This window comes from Micromys minutus (assembly GCF_963924665.1).
Source record: "Micromys minutus genome assembly, chromosome: 15".
In the NCBI taxonomy this organism is placed as follows: domain Eukaryota; kingdom Metazoa; phylum Chordata; class Mammalia; order Rodentia; family Muridae; genus Micromys; species Micromys minutus.
In genome coordinates, this window is record NC_137984.1 from 31,431,108 (window position 1) to 31,449,979 (window position 18,872).

The 18,872-nt window shown below is 39.7% G+C and overlaps 1 protein-coding gene across 1 annotated transcript in view; it reads left to right on the forward strand.

Annotated features, from left to right (window-relative positions):
• The window catches only part of KCNMB2 (potassium calcium-activated channel subfamily M regulatory beta subunit 2), a gene marked incomplete at both ends in the record, with an annotated part of 36,868 nt that extends 20,534 nt beyond the window's left edge, over window positions 1-16,334 (forward strand). Inside the window, one exon of the mRNA XM_080929534.1 lies at window positions 16,050-16,334. Within this exon, the coding sequence (XP_080785660.1) occupies window positions 16,050-16,334 (285 nt within the window). The remainder of the gene's footprint in view (window positions 1-16,049) is intronic.
• Window positions 16,335-18,872: the final 2,538 nt, after the last annotated feature.

Genomic DNA, 18,872 nt, shown 5'->3' on the forward strand with positions numbered 1-18,872 from the left:
AGGCATATCTCAAAGCTTAATAAACAATGGCAAGGCTTCTCCACTGCGCCTGTATCAAGAACACTCCCACAGCCCTGGCAGGAGGATCTTAGTGTTCCAAATGGTCTTGGTGATTTACAGCTGATGTGTGAAGTCTCCTGGGTCTGATGACTTCTCAAGTACCGGTCACTGAATATCCTCTTCTCTTCAATTCCTCATTTCTCTCAATAGCTTGTTTATTGTTCATAACTCTTGGAGAGCTTGTTTAAATATGTAAACACGGAGGCATGTGCTGATAGCCCCAGCTACTCCAAAGACCAAGGGGAGAGAATCATTTGAGCCAGGGAGTTTAAGAACAGCCAGGACAACATAGTGAGAATCTGGCTGAAACAATAAAAGTTATATGGCCATTTCTCTTCCCTCCTTCCTTGATTTTTTTTTTTGATATTTTGATTATTTACATTTCAAATGTTATCCCCTTTCCAGTTTCACAGCTGGAAATTCCCTATCCCTTTCTCCAACCCCCTGCTTCTATGAGGGTGCTCATGTACCCACCTACTCCTGCCTCCCACCCTGGCATTCCCCTACACTAAGACATCGAGCCTTAAGAGGATCAAGGACCTCTTCTCCCATTGATGCCCAACAAGTCCATCCTCTGCTACATATGCAGCTGAAGCCAGGGTCTCTCCATGTGTGCTCTTGGTTGGTGGTTTAGTCCCTGAAAGCTCTGGCGGGTCTCATTGGTTGATATTGTTCTTCCTGTGGGTTTTGATACCCTTCAGCTCCTTCATGATCATTGTGAATGATGGTTTTGATGTGTTCTTGGATTCGGTTTGCAAGTATCTTATTGAATATTTTTGCATTGTTATTCATAAAAGGAAATTGGTCTGAAGTTTTCTTTCTTTGTGTTTTAGATATAAGCATAATTGTGGTTTCATGGTGCGAATTGTGTAGTATTCCTTCTGTTTGTGGAATAGTTTGAAGAGTATTGGTATTAGGTCTTCTTTGAAGGTCTGATAGAATTCTGCACTAAAACCAACTGGTCATGGGCTTTCTTGGGTTAGGAGACTTTTAATGACTGCTTCTATTTCTTTAGGGGCTGTGGCACTGTTTAGATGGTTTATCTGATTCTGATTTAACTTTGATACCTGGTATCTGTCTAGAAAATAGTCCATTTCCTCCAGATTTTGCAGTTTTGTTGAGTATAGACTTTTGTAGTAGGATCTGGTGATTTTTTTTTTTAATTTCCTCAGTTTATGTTGTTATGTCCCCCTTGAGTATCTTTTAACAGAAGACAGATCTAGTCTAACTGTGACACTCCCTTGTCATTTTCTTTCCTTTTTAATTCTTTGGTTATTCTGTTTATTAAGTTTTTAATGTATCTGTGAAGGCCTCAAAGTCATTTCCCTATGCATTACTGTTTTTGCTTCCCTGTACTCAGCCAGTCTGCCTGAAATTGACCTTTATATAGGGGTCAAGTTAGTGGGTCTCCTCATATTTGGTTTTTGTTTTGTTTTATTTTTGTTTTGTTTTTAGGTGTTTGTATAAGAACAGCAACTTGCTCTGTCTATTTTGTGAAAGCCTACGCTTCTTAAGCAGGTCACTCAAAGGACTCACTATTGCTCCTGGGAAATAATGTGTTCCTAGCCCAAAGAGTACTCTGGCAGTTTTGAGCATGTTTGCATATTATAATTGTTAGCATTTTGTCTAAGCTGCACCCCACAGTTACCTGGCAACAGCCATGTGTGCCTGAGTCACTATAAAAAGAGGTTGCTTGCCCCCCTTTTTAGCTCTCTCCTGCTCTCTTGCCTTCTTGCTTTCACTCTGTCCTTTCCTCCTTTCCCCCTCTCTTCCAATTCCCTTCCCCCCTCTCTTTCCATGTGCTCATTGTAGGCCTCTAATTCTCTACACCTCTCTCTCTTTCTCTCTCTCTCTCTCTCTCTCCCCCCAACCCGACCTCTATCTCAACTACTATTTCAATTCTCCTCCCTATGCCCTAAGTTTATGCCCTAAGTAAACTTTATTCTGTACTATAGCGTCATGTGACTGGTCCCTCGGTGGGCAGGGATGCCCCAGCATGGGCTTGCAGAGGTACCCCCTTCCCCCTACACATCCACCAAACATATTCCTTCTCTTCTTATCTTTTTTATAAAACACGGCAATGGTCACCATTCTATGTAGACATCAGCACAGACTATCATTGTTGTGTGCAATAAATACAAACTTCCACAGGCCATCACTCTATGCTCACATAGACTTTGTTTAGTACAGCACAGACTGTCATTGTCATGTGCAGTAAACATTAACTTTCACAGGCCCACAACTCTGCGTGTTCACTGCACTCAATCTTTTAGTCCACTCTTCCATCCACAGCTGGTTTTTCCCATAGTCCAAAAAAACAGCCTTCTATCAGAGATGATTTCTGAGCAGTGGCTGACATGGGAAATTTCCTCCATGTGTTTCTGAACGCATTTCTATCTAGCTTTGATTCTTGAAGGATGCACCCACTGAGCACACAGTTCACAGGTTAGCTTTTCCTCTGCCCCTGTGTCTCTCCATGAGCAGGGATGCTGTCCAGCATCCAGCCCTCAGTTTCACTGGTGCATCTAAAGGGCAATCCAGCCTGTGTAAAGATAATTTCCTTTGATTTTCTGTGCTTTATCACAAGCCCAGGTGTGAAGTTCTCCTTATTCATACTTCTGAGAATTTACTTCCCCTCCCTATAAAACTTTCTGTTCCTAATGTTAGAAAGTTCACAGGCTCTGTCATTAAACAGTGTGCCTTGTCTCCTTATATCCCTCCTCCCCTCCTGAGACTTCATTGGTGGGAGGGTGTGTTCTCTCACCAGATCTGGTCTGTTTACCCTCTCCTTTATTACATTTTTCCTTACCTTGCTTCATTCAGGATGTTACCCCTGCCCCTCAGCACTTCTATCCTCAACTCCGAAAAGTGTCTAGTCTCCTGATTCTGATTTTTTTTCTTACTGTATTTTCATTTTTCAATTTCACCATTCTCACATCAGCTCATTTTCCCATAAATGTGTGAGATTCTACAAAACATGATGAGTAACTATAAGTAATAACTTGGAATGTGTTTTATCATATAAACTTAGAAGGGCTGTACTACCCATTTGCAAAAAATTATGTTTGCATTTATTGTATCCATGTGACAAAAATTACAGAAAGCTTTTGATAAATTACTGACCATCAAGTAAAAATTACACATATATCTTCTAACAGGAGAAACAATTATTGAATAAATTATTCCACAAGTACACAGAAAATATAAACAACACTTGATATTTTGATATCACACAGGAAATGCAACTATTAGCAATAACGGTGATAGTAATAATAAAACAAGTCAATATTTATCAGATAGCTACCCTAAAGTTGGAATGGTCCTAAGCATTATACATAAACAATTTCACTTAACTTAATACTCCCGATACTTATTATCATATAAAATAAATGTCCACACAAAGAGGTGGAAATATAAATATTACCTCCTTTATCAGATACCATAATAAAATCTTAAGACAATTTTTGTTGTTATTGCTGTTTCTATTTTCATTGAGAGCTATTTTTTGTAAAATGCAAATTTCATATTCATACTGGCTTTGTTTTCCAAATTACATTTGATAAATAGTTATAGAAGAGAAATGAAAAATATTATAGTTGAGGCTTGTACATTTTCTTCTTACAGTTCAGTGTAGTATTTTTCAATGTTTGGGGTTTTGTTTGTTTTGTTTTTCTGGCTTAGGCTTTTGGCTCTTTTCGGGTCATCTTTTCTCTAGTCTTAGTTTTCTCTTTCTCCTCCTGTATCTCTTCTTCCTCTCCTTTTTTTCTCTGTCATCTTCATTTTTTATCTGCAGTTTTTGTTTTCTCCTCTTTTGAAAATTTTTTACTGTTGAATAGCACCTGTTTTTTATGATAAGATGTTTGGAAATTGAGACTGTACTTCCAAAACAATGAAGACACATAGCACAAAGCATGATATTGTCAGAAAGAAAGAGAGAGAGAGAGATGGAGAGTGGGAGGGAGGGGGAAAGGGAGGGAGGAAGGAAGGAAGGAAGGAAGGAAGGAAGGAAGGAAGAGAAAGAAAGAAGGAAGGAAGGAAGGAAAGAAAGAAAGAAAGAAAGAAAAAAAGAAAGAAAGAAAGAAAGAAAGAAAGAAAGAAAGAAAGAAAGAAAGAAAGAAAGAAAGAGAGGGGGGAAGGAAGGAAGGAAGGAAGGAAGGAAAGAAAGAAAGAAAGAAAGAAAGAAAGAAAGAAAGAAAGAAAGAAAGAGCCATAGTGGGTCGCATATAATTAGGCAGGGCACTTCCCAAGCTGAATACCACCAAACTTGGTAATTCACAGCTTGGTCACAGTCTGCATTGTACTCCAGATCCCAGTCTGATAGTGGTGGTAGAAGTCATGGAAATAGCAAGCAAGAAGAAACCCAAGCAAATACTCCAAGGAGATGCTTCTTCGCCATTTGCTTGGTCTGTGGCTTCAAGAGCTCAGGCCAAACCCCTTTGCTTTCTTTTTCAGCATATCTGTTTGCTTGTTGCTTTGGTCCCTGGTGCATAATTGCATGGGAAAAGTGCTGTGTGCCTAATGGTTCCAGGGAGTAACAGCATAACCAGCTTTGTAGGAATTATCCCATACAAACTGAACATATTGAGAATGGTTGTCAATGCAAGTGTTCTTTTGAAAATCATAATTTTCCCTTTATTCATACCAACTTCTGATAGTTGAATACTTGCAGTAGTTCAATTCCAAAACCTACCCACATATTTTTTCCAATATCACTATCTAAAGGATGGAATGCATGTACTAAATGAGTATTATGCCAATATACACATTTTCCCTTAGTCTCTAGCAGTGCATGATAAAGCTACATACCAAATTCATTAATAAAGTCTTTTCTTTTTTTAATTTATTTTATTTTACTTTTACACTCAAGATTTTATTCCCCTCTCGGTTCACCCTCCTACTGTTCTACATCTGGTACCTCTTCCCCAACCCCCTGTCTCCACAAGGATGTTCCCACTCTAGCCATCCCACCAGACCTCTAAACTCCCTGGGACCTCCAGTCTCTTGAGGGTTAGGTGCATCTTCTCTGACTGAACCCAGACCCAGCAGTCCTCTGCTGTATGTGTGTTGGGGGCCTCACATCAGTTGGTGTTTGCTACCTGGTTGGTGATCCAGTGTCTGAGAGATCTCAGGGGTCCAGGTAAATTGAGACTGCTGGTACTTTTACAGGGTTGGCCTCCTCCTCAGCTTCCTCCAACTTTTCCCTAATTCAACTACAGGGGTCAACAGCTTCTGTTGATTGGTTGGATGCTAATATCTGCATCTGACTCTTTTAGCAGCTTGTTGGCTCTTTCAGAGGACAGTCATGATAGGTCACTTTGTATGAGTGCTTACTCCATAGCCTCAGTAATGGTGTCAGGTTCCTCTTTGTTTGGCAAAAAAACTTGGCATTCAAACCAGAGCCCATCAGAAACCACAGTTCACACAGCCACAGCTACAATGCACCCCCTAGTGTCAAGATACGTAAGTGACCACACTCAATATATTTTCAATTGTAGAATACTCATTAAGAATACCCATCTAGAGCAATTCTTGATCATTTCTAGTTTCTCATAATATTCTAATTCTTATCTTCGGAATGCTTAAGTGAGAGGCAATGTAGTTGTTTGAAAGCCTGCTTCCATTATTTTAACATGAAGTCCCATGTTTCTGTTCTACTTATGGTGGCAATACTGTCTAACCTTATCAGAACAGTTTACTACTTTCCAGAAAGCATGTTTTCAATGGTTGTGTGTGTGTGTGTGTGTGTGTGTGTGTGTGTGTGTGTGTGTGTGTGTTGTGTGTGCATGTTAATTATGGGTAAGGGAAGGATGTGGTGTGTGCATAGGTATGTGGTGTCAACATAAGTCAGAAGAGGGTGCTGAATTCCTTGCAGCTTGACTTACAGGATGCTATGAGCGATCCTACTTGGAGGATGGGAACCAAACTCAGATCTTCTGCAAAAGAAATACATGCACTTGACCACTGAGACATTCCCCTAACCTCTTAAGGTTATTTATAAAAGTCTCTTTCAGCCTGGGTTGGTGTCATTTTCTCCAATGTTCCCTTTGCTTCTGCCAGGTGCTTCTGGACACCAGTTCTTTGAGACTACTACCTTGTAACTGCATAAACAGAGGCCATCAAACCTTGACTTGCAGTAAGAGCATTGCTCCCAGGAGCCTCCTTCTAGAACCCCAGCCCACTGTCTCCTTTGAAGAGGGGATTTCAAAGATGGTCATAGTGCTTCAGGGCTCCCCAAAATACCACACAAGCCCGAGGCTCTTAGCCCCCTGCTACAGTTATCAGTCCATAGGAAAAAGCACTGAACACTAAGATGGGCTTCCCCGGGCCAGCTCTTCATCCTCTGCATGTGCAATCTCTGTTTTTAATCAGAAATACAGATTCCAAGAAAATGGTCATCTCTACCCTAGAAGACTACCTGGCCTTCTCTGTTCAGGGTGAGGAGCATTTAGGATACTCCCCGAAAAGGAACAAGGAAAAGTGCCCTCGTTGTCAGTCTCCCCTTTCTGTTATTTCCCATGACCTCACAAGAATAACAGACATGCTGGTTGCCAAGAAATGGACATGCTTCTGTGAGATTCTAGCTACTACTGAGGGTGTTAGAACACAAGCCAAGAGGAACCAACTGAGCTGTCTGCATCTCTATGGAAAAACATTCAAATATTTTGGTTTTAAATTTTCAGTTTCTCTTATTTTTTTTCTTAGTCTTTAAATTCAGTTCCCAGCCTCTTGACAGTAGCCTAGCTCAAGCCGCTAAAGTGGATAAGCTGGCATCCTCTCATGGAGCCCTTAGTTGACTGATGGCTTCTGGGAGCTGTGAGTGGCTTAGAGGATTGTGTGTCCCTCAGCCCCTGGCCAGTAGGTTGTCACTGGAATGACAAACAGTGATTGGGTATTAATTCACCATGGTTTGGGATCTCTGATTCCCTCAGCCACCAGGCTGTCACTATAAACATAAACAGCAGCTGAATATTAATTCACCATGGTTGCGGCTTCGCATCTGAGCTCTGAACTCCTTTGGGAGTTAAACTTCTTGCTAAACACCAGTGATTCTCAGCACATACTCATTTAAAGGTAGATTTAAGATAACATTTGGAGTAAAATAAAAAGCTATATTCATTTTGATGCACGCTGTGATAGCATATGTATGATATTTATATATAATCATCACGGGAAAGATGGTTGCTTCAAATGGGTCATTCCATAAACTACCAATTACTCATCACTGCAAATTCAACATTGTTCCTCATTTTGACATCCATTCAAAGTATTATGGGTCTCCTAATTTCAGAGGCTAACACATCTAGACTCTTCACACTGTGATCAATGCAAAAACCTTCCCTCTACTGCCAGATGTTTGGTAGCAACCCCACCCTCTTCCCACCGTATGACCAACGTTCTCCCCAGTCCATTCACGAGATGTTTCAAGATAGTGGAAGGGTGGCTGCTCATGCTCTCTTTGGCTTCAAACTTGCATGCTGTAAGCTCCTTGTGATGTGTTCAGTACAGCACCAGCAGATCACAGAAAACAGAAAATAGAGCTGAGGCACTGAATGGAAAACAGCACTACCTAAGTTCTCACTGGGCGGAACGTGCCCACTGCTGTACGAAAGTGTGATTTTTAAAATTACCTTGTTTCTCCTGCACATGAAATAATAATAGTTAAATTTTACCAAGAGTTTACAACATGCCAGGCATTAGACAGTACTGAGGCTTTACATACACTGGCTCATTTAGCTGCAGCGGCAATCCCTATGAGGCACACCAATACCATTCTTACTTTATAACCATGAAGTAAGTTCAAGAAATGAATTCCCCCAACACCATGCATTCACCAAAATAAGTAGGTCTAAATTGCAATCTAAGACTCTTGTTTTGCTATATCTAGAGAAAGCTTTCAACATATAACCTTGAGAAAGTACAGATGGAGAGTTCAGAAGACTTGAGGCTCAGTCACTCAAGTGACCACTGCACACGCATAAAAACCTGACTTTGATAGGCAGAACCCATGTAAGAAGCAGGACATGGTGTCATGCATCTGTGATCCCAGCACTGGGGAGACAACAGTGGAGTTCACAGCCATCCTCTGTTCTAAATTCTAGGCCAGTGAGAGACCAGGTGTCAAACATAAGGTAGATGGCATTCAATGAATGACATCTGGGGTCATCCTATCTCCATACATACATACATTTGCACAATGTTGTACATTGATAATGTTTAGTCAGTTCATACCAAAACTGAATTCTTAAATATCTGAGCACATCTCTGTATAGAAATCAAAGAAAGACTATGCCTATAAAAAGATTATGCAAACCTTGATGCCTCCGGGTGGCAGGAAGAATGGGGACAAGAAAACCCTTCCTTCCCAAGAAACAGGTCAGTGACTAGGATCAAGGTCAGATTATCTGACTCACTCTCAAGCACACTGTGGGGCTCCATGGTATGGCCGCTGTGACACTGACCAATCAAATCCAATGCTCTAGATCCCTTCTGTCTCAGTCCGTCTCTAGTGTCTCTAAATTATTTTTTTACCTTGCAATAGTTGATGCTGATTGCCAACAGGGTCTAGAATCACCCTGGAGGGAAGCCTCTGGACCTGTCTGTGAGGGGTTATCTAAATTAAGTTAGACTCTGGGCATGTATGTAAGGAAGTTTCAAAAATTAGGTACACTAAAATGAGAGGTCTTGCCTATAGTGGGCAGCACCATCCCATAGGCTATAGTCTTGGAGTAAATAAAAATTTTTTAAAAAGAACAAAATAAAAAACTGAACACAAACATGCATCACTGTCTGCTTCCTGGCTGTGGGTGTAATGTAATAAGCTGCCTCTTGCTGCCATTTTTTCTGCCATGACAGACCATGCCCTCAGATGATGAGCCATGATAAAGTCTTCCCCTTAGGATGCTTTTGTTGGGTGCTTTATCACAGCAACAGGAACAGTAATGAATACACTGCTCCACACTGAGCAAAAATAGTTAAACAAATATGTATGTTCTAGGCAAGAAGCACAAAAGTGCACCTCTCTGGAAATAGCCTTACACCAAAATGTAAGAGATGGTTATACTCAGCAAAGCCTAGATTGTTCTTGCTTTCTTCTACCAAACACTTCAAATAGTCCTGCTTCCCAAATTCAAAGGATGCTAAAAGCACAGACCAAACACAACTAAGCTATGTGTTGAAGGACCTGATACTTTAAAGCTGATCATGAAGGGAGTTCTCAAAAGAGAAGAAAAAAAGGAGGTCCAAGTTTATGCCCTCAACTTGAACTGTGCTCCTCACCAATGTGTGGAACTCAAAGGTTCAGAATAACACAAGGTTTTCTTACTTCAAAGACAAGATTGCTCATCTTTGACCTAATTGATTTTGTTTGTTTAACTTGGGACACATGAAATAAGGTGCCCTGGTGGCTGATAAGGTTTTAAAGCAAATTGGGTGTGCCTCTGTGATAGTATTATCTTTGCAGAAAGGCTCCTCTCCCATCTTACCAGCACACCCTGTTGTATTCTCTTTCTGATATCCATCCTACATTGCTTATATTTTTGATCCCTGTGTATTGCAACATGGCAAATTGGCACCATATTTATTAGATTCAATAACTATTTGGATTTCATTAAACATCTAACCTCTTCTTGAAATATGATAGTTTCTTTCTTATATTAAAGCAAATAAAACATAAAACTCTTCCTTGGAGAAGTCTTAAAGAACTGATGGTGCTTTCCCCATCATTGTAAGAAAACAGAAACTGACAGTGAGGTTACTCAGCCAGATCCTGCCCTGCTGCTGGGCCCATCCTTCACCTCTGGGATGACAGCCTGTCACTCCTCTTCACATGTGCCTAGTAAAGCATGTCTAAAAAAAATCCAACAGGTAGTTTCAAAACACTTCCTGTCTATCATGAGAATAAAAATAACTTAGTTGACATAGAAGATCTTGGAAGTGAGGTGATGGAGGAAAGGTAAATTCAGCTGTGCTGCAAAGAGCTGGAAAGAAGGTGCAGTGCCTGGGTCTTCACTGGCCACAAAAGCAAAGAGGCAACCAGGAGATGCTGAAAACCAAGTTTCCATAGCTAGAAGTGGAAGGGTCATGCTGTGGATGACCTCTGTGATTTTCATTACCAATAGGAAGTTTCTGCCATTAAAGAATCAAAGGGGCTAGGGAAAGAGGTCAGGTGTATTAACAAAGCTCAGGGATAAGAAGAGACTGTTAAAACAGCTCTTAATGATTTGATGTTATGCACATCTTCATCAGGGTTCACCCCTAAATGGCATATCTTTATTACACCCCAATCTCCCTATGCTCAGGAATCGTTGTGGAAGAGAAAGTAGAATGATCATGAAAGCCAGAGTTGGAAAATGGCTACAGGGAAATTGTTCTGTGTGTACAACTGGACATTTGCACGTGTGAATTAACAGTAGCTATGACAACATGCATAATACGTGATCAAACTCAAACCAAACAAAAATCTCAGTATAGAGGCATGAGGTGGTCACAAAATTCATATTCTCCAATGAAGAACAATTGTTATTGATAGCTGCCAAGAGAGGGACAATTAGTTTCCTTTAAGGGTATAGATCTGATAGATTGACCATCCAAGAGTATTTATCCAGCAGTAATTGGACTTAATTTTTTAATGAGAACATTGTTGAAGACTCCAAGTACTTCAGATCCAGAGGCCCCTGAGAAGGAACTCAACTGAAGTCTTCTTTCCTAAGGATTAGCTTTCAAAGTACCAGAAAGAACCTTGTAGGCTTCTAAAGGAGACAATAAACCACCATCTTACCCAGATATCTTACACAACAATGGACATAGCAACCAGCATGTCATGTTACCATGAAAGCACAGTAGTGGTACACATACCTTGGCAATTACCAAAAGTTCTATAAATGGAAGAGAACCATGTCTAACACTGGAAACCTAACCAGGTCTTCCTCCTTCCCTCCCTCCCTTCCTTCCTTCCTATTTTTCCCACAGTTCATGGTAATATGCATGGGGTTTGAGGAATAATGGCTTCTTGAATGAAATAGGCAAAAAGAATTTTTTTTCACAGAAAACTTGGGCAAGTTTCTCAGAAGAAAAAAAAATTTGAGTACAGACTACAATAAAAACTGACGGATGCCCAAAGGTCATTTTATTCTCATGGCTAAATGTACCTTCACTCAATACAGACTTCAAGGTCAGAAAGTCAGGGAGTTTGGTACAAGTATTTCTAGTGTAGCACATCTTAAGGTGACATAGAGAGAGCAGGCATCTGATGAGCGGCAAATATAAACATGGGTCCTGAAATTAAGACTTTCTGAAGATCAGAATGATAGGTTAGAAGCATTTTTTACTTATAACATGCATACAAAATAAATGTGATGGCTTGTATATGCTTGTCCCATGGAGTGGCACTATTAAGAGGTATGACCCTGTTGGAGTAGATGTGTATGAGCTTAAGACCCTCACTCTAGCTGCCTGGAAGTCAGTCTTTCACTTGCAGCCTTCAGATAAAGATGTAGAACTCTAAGCTCTGCCTGCACCATGCCTGCCTGGATGCTGCCATGCTCCCACTTTGATGATGAACTGAACCTCTGAACCCAAAAACCAGCCCCAATTAAATGTTGTCTTTCATAAGACTTGCCTTGGTCATGGTGTCTGTTCACAGCAGTAAAACCCTAAGACACTTCAATCCACAGATAAGTATAGTCCTCACCCTTTATCATGAAAACTTTTTTTTAGCAACAAAGACCATTACAGAAAGACACAGTCAATCAAAATGCAGAGTGGATCCTAGTCCCAACAAATATATCTACAAAACAGGGAAGATTTTAGAAGACAGAGCAGAAAGATTGTAAGAGTCAGAGGATCAGAGAGTTTCCTGTGAGATTGTATATTCCAGGAATGTCAAATTTTACACCCATAAAGTCTCACTAACATAACTGCCAAAGATTAGCTGACCAGGGACAACAATAAATGTGATAATGTAATAGGGAAAGACCATGAGGCTTCAACCTTACACAAAGAACTACAGGCAACAGAAAAAGGTAAGAGTGGAAGAAGTAGTCATCCCCAGGTAAAAGCACACCATCTGCTTATCCAATACCAAATGGTTAGCCCTGGAAACACACACAACTAACACTACACAAATTGAGAATGTTGAATTTAGGAATATGCATGTATATACATATATGCATGTAACAATGACTAATGAAAAATGCCTTAAACTTGAAAGAGAGAAGAGGGTTATATGGGAAGGTTTTGTTGAACAAAGTGGAGTGCTGGTACTATAGTTACATTATAATCTCAAAAATAGAAGAATTAATTAAAAAGATGAAGACTCAAAGTGGTATGGTATGGAAAAGTGACAGATCTCGGGGGAATTGGGGGATGAACATCACTATAATAAAGTAGAAACATCTCAAAATAATAAAAATATTAATAGTGTAACATAAGAAACTATCAAGGCTGGGGAGACGACTCAGTCAGGAAAATGTTTGCCATGCAAGCAAGAGGACCAGAATTCAGATTTCCTGGGACCAACATGAAAGCAGTACATCTATATTGCTAATGCTGGGGAGGTTGAGACAGGACAATTCCTGGAACTTGCTAGCCAGCCAGTCTAGCCAATCAGTGAGTTTCAGGTTCAGTGAGAAACTTTCTCCAAGAAGAAAAAAAGTGGAAAATGACTTAGAAAGACATACAACATCAACTTTTCATTGAACTGTGATCTATATATACCCTTCACATAAAATTATCCCCCAAACACATGATAAAGTCATGTGATAATTAGAGCATCACTTCTTTTATACCCACTTCTGTAGCATACACCAGTTAAACCACAATAACCAAATCTTCGTTTGGAAACCATTCTCACTTCCAGAGAGTACACATGACTAATGCTGGAGCAACAGAATCAAATGCCCAGTTCCAAGGTAGAATTCAGTGATGCAAGTCTCCAAAGAGCAATGTGGCAGTAAGGCAAGCTGACCCTGTGAGAACTTCATATCTCATTATTCTGCCCTCTTCAGGGTGTTTGCAACTTTGTATGTGGCACTTGATTCAAGACTCTAGAAGAACACGTGAGAAAATGTCATATTCCAGTAGGAAAATGTGCTAATAAAAATGTATGGAGATCTTATGCATATTCATCACCTCATTCTGAAAGATGGCTGCTGAGAAGTCTCTATGAACCTCATTACAGAGCTGAAAATGGTTCTGAGGGCCACATGCTTATAGTAACTATATCACATGCACTCAAGTCAGAAACATGTTATATTACCTCATACAATCATCATCACAGGGGAATCTGTCAATGAGTATAAGCTATGAATAACTGATATCTGGTAGTTTTCACAGGCAGAAAAAGAGAGTGGCAGATTAACCAGGTCAGGAGAGCTCAGAATACCCTGGGCTCTTACCACTAGCATCTAACTAAGTGTAGGCATGTATGGAATTCAGCCACCCCACATACACACCTCTCAGATCCTATAAGCTTTAACTTTTAATAAGGTGCTCCTGTAGTTCAACCTTGACAGATGCCCTCGGAGGTGCATTATATCTTATTTTATTTGGAATAATCTTACCTAGTGACAGAATTATTGCTATTTGGCTGACAGATGTTTCTTCATAAATAAAAAAAAAAAAACTAAATAGAATTGATTCACCACAGCAGAGGAAAATAAAGAAAAACTCCATGGTTAATAGAATGCCATTTTTATTGGGATCATTTCAGTAACTTAGCTCTGGGAGACATGAAAGTGCTACCATAAGGTGACCACAAAAACATACCAAGACCCAATGTCTTTATCATTCAGATTGCCTCGTCCTGATGTTTATTTGTGCTTGTTTTAGTTTTGCAAAGATGTAATCAGTGTGTACAGCTTTATAGATGGACAAATAAATTCCACAAGGGCCTGAAAGCTGTCATCTTGCTGGCCAAAACTATATCCAGTGAAGCCCCAGGCTCACTGTCACACTTTCTATGAAGATGCTTTCTGCCCTCTGCCCCATCCCTGTGCCAGGCTAAGTCAGCACTCTACTGGGTTCACACATGTGAGTGGATGGGCAGTGACTCATAGCAGGTCACATTTTAAGGTGTCAACCAATCCCTGCTCCAAGTGCATCATGTTAAGTATAAGAGATATGTCCAGCCTTTTTTTGTGTGACATGATGTTGTCATCTACAAAGTTCATGCTTGAGAATCAGGCAATCAAGTTACAGTGTGTGTGTGTGTGTGTGTGTGTGTGTGTATGTGTGTGTGTGTCATGTGCATCATGTATGCACACACAGTGTTTTGAGCCAGTTTATATTGTTGTGTTGGGCTTCATTCATAGCTATCCTAGGACCTTATGCCAATTGTCTTAGTTAGGGATTTGCTGCTATGAACAGACACCATGACCAAGGCTAGTCTTATAAAGGACAACATTTAATTGGAGCTGGCTTACAAGATCAGAGATTCAGTCTATTATCGTCAAATCAGGAAGATGGCAGCATCCGACAGGCATGGTTCAGGAAGAGCTGATAGTTTTACATCTTTATTTGAAGGATGCTAGCAGAATACTGACTTCCAGACAGCTAGAACAACACCCATGGTGACACACCTATTCCAACAGAGCCACACCTCCAAATAGTGCCATTCCTTATGTCAAGCATATACATAACATCATACCAATCATTGTCAACATGCTCATCATTTGTTCTTCTGAGCAGAGAAATGTTTGCTACTTAGAATCACATAACCCCAGGGTTACAAAGCCACAATGTTCCTAGTGCTGCTAAGTCACTAGCTAAAACTTAATTCATTTATTTTATATTTTCTCCCTGTGACATTTTCAGATGTGAATTTCTCCTAGATTCTAGAATCTGCTCCAAATCTCATATTGATACACCCAGAATACCCACAGGACACTTCTTATAAATGTGTTGAAAAAAAGAAGAGGGAGAGAGGTAGAGGAGACAGAAAACAAGAGATAGAGCTGAGACAGGCAGATCAAAAACAGCATCAGATCCTTGGGTCAAAAGTGTCCTCTAATGTGATCCTGGTTTACATCCGGTTGGCCGACAAGAAAGGGCACTTGAGCATGCTGAGTGGGACTCTCCATTTCCTTGCAGGCCTCTATTCAGCCTCTCTCAATTTACTAAGATCTACCAAAGCTTCAGATGTTCTCTTGATGACAGGAACAAGATGCTCAAGATTCAGCAAGATCGGCTGAATAACATGAATTCAAAATAAAATATATTCAGGAGTTACTTTTCATACTGGTGTGTGCATTACCTACTTTCTCATTTCCATTGTTGTGACAAAACTCACTTAAGGAAGAACAGAGTTATTTTGGCTCACAGTTTGAGGAGATCCCTTCCATTGTGGACAGAAAAAAGTAAGCAGTTGGTCACGACAGCTGTGTCCACAGTCAGGAGGCAGAGGGTTGAGTAGTAGTGGTGAGCTCAAATTCTCTTCTTCTTCAGTCTGGCACTCCAGCCAATGTCCATCTACTCCCTATATGACCTGCGGAGTTAGACCTTTCTCCAAACTCTATCATAGACTCACCCAAAGATATATTTCCATAGTGATTTGAAATCCAGTCAAGGTGACAATTAAGATCAACCATTGCTGTATGTTATGGTAATGTTTTATGTTACATGGGCAGGCAAAACTCAGAAAGGTTTGAACTCTGGGCCCCTGGGAAAGTGTGTCTGATAGGGAATAATTAAGACCACCATCCTTAGCTATAGCAAAATGTATTACTTACTTTTTTTCTACGTATGTGATGTGAGATTGTTATGCCAAGCTAACACATTCATAGTTAGTTTTTAATCTAAATCATTTATAGGTGAGTTACCAAAAATACTAAAAACCCCAAAACATTACTATCAGTGTGTGATCTCTTGGGTTTGAGAGCCCATTGGCTTGAATCTATAAAAGTTAACCTCCGTGTTTGTCTCACAGATAAAGTTATGTTGGCTGATATCATTCTACCTCTTCTCCTAAGGATAGTTTGTCTTGCTCTTCACAGTGCTCCTATATTCCTAAGTGTGGGAACAACTTTGAGGAGTCCATGTCCCTTGTGAGTGTCGTCATGGAAAACTTCAGGAGACACCAATATTTCCCCTGCTATTCTGACCCAGAAGGAAACCAGAAGAGCGTCATCCTGACCAAGCTCTACAGCTCCAATGTGCTGTTCCATTCTCTCTTCTGGCCAACGTGTATGATGGCTGGGGGTGTGGCAATCGTTGCTATGGTGAAACTAACTCAGTACCTCTCTCTGCTTTGTGAGAGGATTCAACGGATCAATAGATAAAAGAAAAAAGATCATGGATAAATCATCTTTAAAGCTCAAATACTGTTTTCTTTCGTTCTTCACCAAAGAACCTTAAGTTTGTAATGTGCAGTCTGTTATGGGTTCCTTAATATATTATTCTATGTAGAGCAATAACGCAAATGCTGTCCTATATGCAAACATGATGTCTTTATTATTCAGGAGAATTAACTGTTCCTCATTGGTTGGTTGTTTCATCATATTGTTTTAATGCTGGAACTAGTCTGCCCTCTTTCCACCAGAATAGGGCTCAGCTACTTATTGCTAAGCATGTGTGTGAGGGAGGTGGGGGTGTCAAGGCACTGTCCGTGAGACCAGGTCTGTGTTCTGAGTTTCTTGACTTCATGAAGACAAGATTTTCCTTCATTTGTTGTTTACTGAAGCTACAGCCAAAAACACACTTTTTTTTCTTAATCTACATTGAGCCCTGTAGCAAGTGAAGGGATTGTTTCCTGACTAATGGGCGTTAAACCTTTTTATTATTATAATTACTACCACAGCACTGTAAGAAAGAGAGGAAACCTAGCCAGCAATTCTTTTCATCACTTTTCATTCACAACTTCAGATTTTAAAAAAAAAATAATAATTATCAACTCTATAATGTCTTCCGAACAGAGTCCTTTTTCATCTATGACCCTGCTACTGTGTGGAAGACAGAGCTGGTGAGCTCACCCCCAGGGGCCTGACTGGGTGTTGGTAGATGTGCCATTGCAATTTTGGAAAGGCTATGTTACAAAGATATTTGTGAAAAATCTTAATTCCATTTCCAATGGACTGTTAGAAGCAAATATTAATATACTAGATACTGGTGAATGGGTTGCAATGGGTGAGTCTGTCAGAGCCAGCTTATCATGTTGGAATATTACTCTTTGGGAATTTATGTTTCAGTAAACGAATGTACAGTCTCTCCTTCTGGAAAAAAAATGTTGCCTGTTGGGGTTTTAAATCTATGTGTGCAGAATCTTCGTCTCCTCTACATATTTTATTTTTCTACTCACTGTTCCCTTTTTGTTGTTATATTTTATATGCAGAATAGACCTTTTTCCTAACACATGTTTGAAATGAATAATAGGGTTAAGGAAAGCCTTTCTTCACATTGATGTTTACTCATTCTATTTGGTGGGGGGATTAGGGGTTGGTTTTAAATAAAGACATTCTGTGCTTTATTTAATATCAATATCTAAGGGAGAAGACAAACATCTATCTTTCTCATCTATATTTAAGTAACCTTTTGTAACATAGTATTGATGTTTTTTAGGTAATTGCAAAATTTTACAAATCATTTGTGGGATGAATGGTGAAACTTATCTGAGGAAGCAGAATATTGTAATTCATAGTCTGACTTTTCATAAGCAAATAAATCCCTAGGGTGTAATCAGGACTCCAAATGTGTAATTAAATTTTTTAAATCCATTTAATCACAAGATTTGAATACTTCTTGCATTCAGATAAATGCATGGCTATCCAAACAATTCTAATTTCTATTTGAAGGTAGTTTAAGAGACTGTAAAGAAAATCCCTTTTTCTGACACTTAAACAATACATGTTATGTAGTAAATATTTGGAAAACAGCACAGAAAATTATTTACTTTTAATCCCTCTTAAAAATGTATTTGTCAAGATAGTAGAGAATTCTTTGGGACTATGGGGCTGAAATTTTAAATCTTAACTGTTCCCTGGGCTTTCCATCAACTGATCCAAGGATGAAGCATATATTAGGATATTATGACATAATACACTTTTAACTTCTTTAAGAATTTTTCATGGAAAGTTTCAAGCCTGGGGCCATCTATCTGTAAGGACTTTCCTCATATTCCTGATGCCCTAGATTAAATCCTCAATCCTGGGGGAAAAAGGGGAAAAAATCAGTTTTAGGGTTTTACTGCTGTGAACAGACACCATGACCGAGGCAACTCTTATAAGGACAACATTAAATTGGGGCTGGTTTCCGGATTCAGAGGTTCAGTACATTATGCTGTGGGAGCATGGCAGCATCCAGGCAGGCATGGTACAGGAGGAGCTGAGGGTTCTGTATCTTCTTTGGAGTGCAAACAGGAGAAGACTCACTTCCAGGCATCTAAGATGAGGGTATTAAAGCCCATGCCCACAGTGACACACCTACTCCAACAAAGACTCACCTCCAAATACTACTACTCCTCCCTTCAAGCATATACAACCATCACAACATCCCAACTGATGAATTATATAAGAATGAAGAAAAACTCAAAGTAACATCAAAGGATCCTAACTAGATCTCTCTTGCAATGTCAAAACAACAACACCTTTAAACTAACTTAGATGTGTACACAAATGTTTGTCATCAGAGAAAAAGATACCAAATTAATAATATGCTAAATTCCTTGCTCTCATTAACTAATTTGCTATTCATAACATCTCTATTGGAAGACCATTATTACCTCAGCCTACAGATGTTAAATCACTTCCCTCCAAATTATAGTGATTGTGGAAAGGAAAGAAAAGACTCATCATGTAGTTTTTCCATTATGGAAGCCATTATCA